General features: G+C 43.4%; 2 protein-coding genes across 2 annotated transcripts in view; one reads left to right on the forward strand and one right to left on the reverse strand.

The window, feature by feature from the left end:
- si:ch211-212o1.2 (uncharacterized protein LOC492735 homolog) overlaps window positions 1-5142 on the forward strand; it is a 76598-nt gene extending 71456 nt beyond the window's left edge. The window contains exon 7 of the mRNA XM_063196861.1: window positions 2007-5142. Coding sequence (XP_063052931.1) covers window positions 2007-2131 — 125 coding nt within the window. The 3' untranslated portion in view covers window positions 2132-5142. The remainder of the gene's footprint in view (window positions 1-2006) is intronic.
- A 1911-nt stretch (window positions 5143-7053) lies between these two features.
- Window positions 7054-7500, reverse strand: part of LOC134447402 (uncharacterized) — a 13360-nt gene continuing 12913 nt past the window's right edge. Inside the window, exon 6 of the mRNA XM_063196853.1 lies at window positions 7054-7285. Coding sequence (XP_063052923.1) covers window positions 7123-7285 — 163 coding nt within the window. The 3' untranslated portion in view covers window positions 7054-7122. The remainder of the gene's footprint in view (window positions 7286-7500) is intronic.

Consider the following 7500-nt stretch of genomic DNA (forward strand, 5'->3'; position numbering starts at 1 on the left):
GAGAGGAAGACCCTTTTTCAATATCTCACGCCCTCTCTGTTGTCCTCTTTGTCTTTCGTCACCTCCTCAATACAGTCTCTCTCTCCATCTGTGTCCTGATGTTAACAATACGAGATTGTTATTATTACATTACACTTAGCTGACGCTTTCATTTTATTCAAAGTGACTTACAGTTATTATTTGTTGGAGTATTGGTTACAGTCCCTGGAGCAATGTGGGGTTAGGTGCCTTGCTCAAGGTCGCTTCAGCCATGGAGATGTAGGGAGAGGTCAGGGGGGATTCGAACCTGCAACCCTCAGATTGAAAGACCAACTCTCTAACCACTAGGCCACGGCTGCCCCGAGATACGAGATACAGTAAACACTGTACAGTCTTATTGTTCTGACATCATGTTGTTTTTGTCTTTCCAGTCAGCCATGTTAGTGCAGGGGCCTATACTACAAAGCTGGTTCAGGAGTAAACTGAAAATTGGTCTTAGTCCTGAACCAGCTTATTAGGATAGGCCCCAGAGCACAGTTTTTGTTTGGCCATAAGCAGAGGTCTCAAAAATAAAAGTAAAAGTAAAAAAAAAGAAGCACAGTTTCCTTCCAGCACAGGTTAACATATCTTGCGTAACCAGCAGACTCATGTACTTAGCTTACGATGAACTGATTCTGCACTGGTTGGATCAATTTTGCGGTGGGTTCTTGTTAAGTTTTTTAGTGTTTTTCAGTAAAAACACAGTATATCTATCTCACTAGTTACAGTGGAGTACATGGTGTAACGGCTATGTAATATCCTGTGCTAGTGTTGTACTTACACTATAAATGTATTGGTAACACTTTCTATGAAGCCCATATCTATAGCGCATTATAAGCGCATTTATAACAAATTAACAAACAAACAAACAAACAAACAATGTTGGCTTTAAGTAAAGTGTTACCGATTTATTTGTACTTTTCACACCGGTGGCCATGTGTCAAAAACAATGTTTTGTTGACAGATGTTTGTTTGCCAATGTTTACGGTATATGCAATTCGATTATTGTATAATTACTCAATTTCTTATAATGGAAGTTTTTATTTCTTCCATGATATTCACTTCAACATCTGTCGGTTGCAACTAGCTCCATGTAATTAATTCCTCCTCTGTTTTTTATTGTTAATTTCTTTATTTCCCAACATTAAAAGGCTCATTAGGCCTCTTCACTAACATCTGGCCACAGATGCATCATAATTCTTAATCACGATGAATGTCTTTGGTAAATCTTTCTGTCAATCCCTTTTGGCGTTTCTTTTGCCTTCCTCTTTAAAGTCACTAGTTTTGTTTCATAACAGTAAGACATGTAAAAGTTTATTCTTTATTTTATCTGACATGTTACAGTAACTTTAGTAACCTCAGAGGGTCACACTGGTATTGATTTTGTGAAGTGTGTTATTATCATCAACATCATATTGGGTAATTTATTCTATACTGTAAAAGTTCATTAGCTATCTGACATCTGTTCATTGGCACTCGTAATCTATGAATGAACTCATACATCTGTTCACTGAATCATTATTCATTATTCTGATAATGATAAGTGGTTGGCTTTTAAACTTTAAATAAATATATCTATTCCATTTTGTCCTTCCTCCCCCTCCTCTTCCTCCTCTGTGTTGTTTCTCTTCCTCGTCTTCCTCTTCCTCCTCATCTTCCTCATCTTCCTCTTCCTCACCATCTTCTTCCTCCTGCTCCTCTTCCTCCTCTGTCCTGTTTCTTCTCCTTCTCTTCCTCCTCCTCCACTTCCTCTTCTTCCTCCTCTGTCCTGTTCCTCTTCCTCTTCCTCCTCCTCCTCCTCTTCCTCCTCCTCCTCTTCTTCCTCCTCCTCCTCTTCCTCTTCCTCCTCTTCCTCTTCCTCTTCCTCCTCCTCCACTTCCTCATCTTCCTCCTCCTCCTCTTCCTCCTCCTCCTCCTCCTCATCTTCTTCCTCCTCCTTCTCCTCTTCCTCCTCTGTCCTGTTCCTCTTCCTCCTCCTCCTCCTCCAGGCTGGCTGAACTACCCTCTGGACTTGCTTGGCTTCTGGCGTCGAATGGAGTGGCTCATCGAGAAGACGACGGGACACAGGCCGCGCAGCGACGACCTGGCCTGGATCAAGAAGACCGACTCCTGATGAAGACCAAAGTGATGATGCGGATGCTGATGACGATATATAACGATGGCCACGACAATGATGATGATGATGCTGATGATGCTGTTGATGTCCGCAAGTGGCCATGACGATGTAAATGAAGATGAGCTGGGTGATGATGCTGATGAGAGGAGATGAGATGAGGGGATGGGTACTGTAGCTATCCGTCCATCCAGGAGCAAAGGATTAAGTCTGCTTTATATTAGGCCTTACTCCCCTCCCAAACTACCACCACTTCTCTCTCTCTCTCTCTCTCTGTGTCTTTCTCTGTCCCTTTTGCGCTCCATCTTTCTCCTCCCTTCCACTGCCCCTCTACCTCTTTGTACTTCCCTCTCACTCATCCCCTCTTCTCTCTCTCCATCCCACCCTCATTGCATTTCTCTGTTAAGCTTTATTAGGCCTTACCCCCCCACCACCACCCACCACCTCTTCTCTCTCTCTCTCTCTCTGTCTTTCTCTGTCCCTTTTGCGCTCCATCTTTCTCCGTCCATCTCCCTTTCTCCACTGCCCCTCTCACTCATCCCCTCTTCTCTCTCTCTCTCCCTCCCTCCTGCCCTCCCGCTCTCGTCGCATTTCTCTGTCAAGCTTAATCACAACATTTTTTTTGTGTAGATCTCCAGTCTGCCAGACCTCTCCTCTTCTCCACCTCTTCCTCTCCTTGTCCTCCTCTCCTCTTTTTACTCCTCCTCGTCCAGGTCCTTCTCATTCTCCTCCTCTTCCGCCTCCCTCTCCTCCTCTTGCCCCCTCCTCTTACTCCTCCCTCTCCTCTGTTCTTCTCATTCTCCTCCTCTTCCTCCTCCTCCTTCTTCCTCATCTTCCTCCTCTTCCTCGTCTCCATCCTCCTTCTCTTCCTCCTCTTCTTCTCCTCCTCCTCCTCCTCTTCTTCCTCCTCCTTCTTCCTTATCTTCCTTTTCCTCCTCCTCTTCCTCCTCCTCTTCCTCTTCCTCCTCTTCCTCCCCCTGCTACAGCTGCCTTCTTTAAGTAGCGCTATAACGCATCAAGACTCTTCAGTGCCACCATTCTGATCCTCTTGATTTTTACAGCCATGATTTTATATCTTTTGTTCTGTAGACTTGATTGTAAAGGGGTCATAGCGCTGAATTATGATGAGATTATGATCATCTTTCTTATTTGAGGAAGCAATTACATTTTTCTTTTCAATTTCTCTCTTTTTTTAATATTTGATTTTTTTTCTCCATGTTTTTTGTCATGATACTGAACAGATTGGCCACTGTGGTCTTGTATGATCACCAGGCCCATGATGGAGTAGTGGAGGATTCAGGAGGAGGAGGAGGAGGAGGGTTGGTTTGGGGGAGTATTTAGTCTGGGCTACACCACTGACTTAGCCGACCAAACAGATTGCTTCATTTTGTACTCTTCTGTTGTAACCCATAGTTCTCCTTCTTCTTTGTGAATTGTTGTTGGGATTTAATGTTTTCTTGAGGATGGGCTCTCCTGGAGACAAAACTGTTTTTGTTTTGTTTTTGTTTTTTGTAAAATCGACGGAGGTGTAGAAATTATGAGAGAAGGAGAGAGATTGATTATTGATAATGGTATTGGTGTATATTAGACAGACATCACCTTTTGTGCTGTGTCTTGTGAAAGACAAAGAGTTTGTGTAAAATAGCCTTTAGTCCAGCACCACCCTGTCCTTTACACTAGCTTCAGTTAGTCAAAACTGCATCAGACAGACACCCAGTACAGCACACCTACTGTACTGTAGGATACCCTCTACTCTACTCCTTTGGCCCACACACGGAAAGGGCTCGATTGGCCAACTGATTTGACTTTACTGAGCATACTATGGGTGTGTTCCAATATGCAAATTTGCGTCCTCCACTTATGCTTGTGGCCTGGTACCAGGAAGTAAAATGTCGTGATGACATCACTGACAACAACAATATATTTAAATATCTCGCAAAAGCTCAGTTCTAAAGTCATTTTCTCATTTTCAAACAGGATGGTAAATGAAGAATACTTCCCCAAAAAGTATTTTGGCTAGGCTGACAGCAGGGGAATATAATTGTTTTCTCCACGGAGGCAGGACATTGGCAAAACATGAGGCCACAAGCACAAGTGGAGGACGCAAGGCCACATATTGGAATGCACCCCCTCAGTGCAGTCCATTATCCCATCTCCTGTCCTCCAACTGTGCTTGTAGCCTCGTGCTCGTGCTTTGCTGATGCCTTGCCTGCCTGCGTGGAGAAAACAATAAAGTTGTCAGCCTAGCCAACTTTTGGGAACCTTTTCCCCAATTCAACATACCCGATTGCAAATGAGACAATTACCTTTGAATTGCGCTTTTGCAATATATTGAATTAAACTTCTGTTGTCAATGACGTCATCGCGAGGCCACCAGCACAAGAGAGGAAGAGAGTTGGGATAATGGAAAGAATCTTGCTCGCCTTCAGAGCTCTTACCCACACAGGGAAAAGGTTTGTTTGGCCAACTGATTTTGTTTTTTTGTTTGTTTTTCATTTTCTATTTTCCTCTGAACGGTTTGTGAGCACAGGCCATATCAGGCAATGCTACATCATTCGCTAAGTAGGGTGCAAGTTATATGATCTTGTTGCCTACACACAGGGGGTGCATCAAATGGGCCTGAATTTACAAAATCCCACTCTTCCCAATCCCAAAATCCCACTTCTTATGTGGTGTTGTTTGATCCTTCGAACTGACCGACAGTAACTTTCTTTCTTAGTTTAGCCAATTTGATATGAAAGGGTGGCATAGTAAGCTTGAAATTTCCATTGGCAGTATACGGACTTATTTATAGAAAATCTGTGTGGGATTTTGCCAAAGCTCAAACCATTTTATGCCCCCTATGCTACCTAGTTGACTATGTACTGAATATGAGCGATTCACATTTAGCCTCGCATCTTTAGCTACGTCGACCCAACTGAATGTCCCCCCCCCCCTCTCTCATCCCTCCCTGAATGTCACTCAAGTAGAACGTACAGCATATGCAGACCTTAAGTGACCAGACAGACACACACACAGACACACACAGACACACACAGACACACAGACACACACACACACACACACACACACACACACCACACACAACACACACACACACACACACACAGACACAGACACAGACACAGACACATACACACACACACACACACACACACACACGTGCAAACAAAACTCACACACAGCACAACATGTCATATTTGACTTTACAGAGCAAGGTGATTATTCTTTATTTGATACTACTAGAATTGAAAAGTTAAGTTTAGTCGAGGTGTTTCATAACGCAATAGGTCAACAGAAATCAGGATCATTAGGACGATATTATTCTTGTCTCTTTTCTTCTCTGATTTGTCTTTGCACTTTATGCCGTTAACCAATTTGTCATGTAACAGACATTTGAAAAGCCAAAATACCCCCTCGCTGTTGCAGCATGCATGCACACACGCACGCAGACAAATACACACACACACACACACACACACACACACACACACACACACACACACACACACACACACACACACACACACACACACACACACACACACACACACACACACACACACACACACACACACACCCTACAGTCACATTCATCGTAATAAAGATTCATACACACATATGCACACCATATTAGTGCATGCAGAAATATTTACGGTATATATTCACACTTTCACACACACACACACACACACACACACACACACTACAGTCACTTTCATCGTAATAAAGATACATACACACACGTTTGCACAGCTATGTGCGCTGTGCATGTGCTAGTGCATGCAGAAACATTTACGGTATACTGTATATCCACACTTACACACACACACACACACACACACACACACACACACACACACACACACACACACACACACACCAACACTCACACACTCACACACACACACACACACACACACACACTAACACACACACACACACACACACACACACACACACACACACACACACACACACACACGCTCTGCCTCTAGAAGGACGCAGCCATACACTATGTTTTGTTACTGTTACGGCGTTTCTTCTCTCCTGGCTTCCCCCTCCTCTTCTGCACTCCAACAAGCTGCACTGTAGGCTACCCGGTTTCAACATCACTCTCTTGTCACTCTCTGGCTTTATAATTTTCTTTTTTTTTAAAATAAAAACGATCAGCCTTGTATGTATTTATTTGTACTTTCCATCTCGCAGCTGAGGCTTGCTGCTAGTCTGCCTTAAATCAATGTTTGTATTAGCTGTTTGATTTATTAAATATCTTCTAAATGAACTCAACAGACTCTTGTGTGTTTCTTTCTTTTTTTTACATTACCGTGTGCCGCCAGCAGCCTTTACGGCTGTCAAATATGTAAATTGGTTCCTTGACGTATGGCATTTAAAAACCTACATGTTTCTCTCTCTAATGGCGCACAATTAATGTGTACTTCAGTCAGACGTCTGCCGGATGTGAATCGCTCAGCCATTTAAACCGAATATCTCCTCCGAGCGCGCCGGAAGACAGAATGTTTCTGTGCCGGCTCGTTGGCACAAGGAGCGCTTGTTTTTCGGTAGGAGTTGAGCACAGACGTGACCGATTTAAACCCCATTTTGTGGAGTGCGCACTCGGTCAGCTGGAACTGATGCGTTCAAGAGGGTGGCGCAGCTCGCTGAACAGCAACTCTGGAGCGCTCTCTAGTGGCCGAATGAAGCAACTCACTGTCTGAAAGCAACTCACTGTAGTCAGTCACAGTAGTAAAACATATGTGAAGACTCTCAACGGTGATGGAAAAATGCAGCTTTGAACATGAGTATTTAATTACTTGCATAGACCACATATGACTTCTTGTGTTTTTGAATAAATGCTTTTATTTTAGTCTCATTGCTGTGCTTGTGTGTGTGTTATTTAGACCAATATTGGTGTGTTTTAATGTGTATGTGACTTGTGTTTTAATGTGTTTTTGTGAGCAAAGCCAGCAGAGCGCGCCCATACTGTGGAGTCACAGTATCTCAGTGCTTGGGGACGGCGAGGGGGCGTCCTTGAAGAGGGTGGCGATGTCGATGTCCGAGTCCTTCATGTGTGGGTGGATGTCCACCTCGATCCCAGACTCCTTGCACAGGTCCATCAGGGTGGTGATGTTGCTCTCGGAGAGCCGCAGGTATCTGAAAAGTAGAGATGCGTAGCGTAGAGCTCATTTATCAATCCCGAAGGAGAAGGAGGTGTCTAGCATTTTACATCTAATACAGAATATAATTCAAATTGCATGGCAGATCAGACATAGGGAAAATATACATATCAAACATAAAAAATTACTCACATGAACATGTTATATAAGATTTTGTAGGATTTGTATTGCCATGTAACTTTCTTATATATT

Source organism: Engraulis encrasicolus, chromosome 4 (genome assembly GCF_034702125.1).
Source record: "Engraulis encrasicolus isolate BLACKSEA-1 chromosome 4, IST_EnEncr_1.0, whole genome shotgun sequence".
Lineage (NCBI taxonomy): Eukaryota > Metazoa > Chordata > Actinopteri > Clupeiformes > Engraulidae > Engraulis > Engraulis encrasicolus.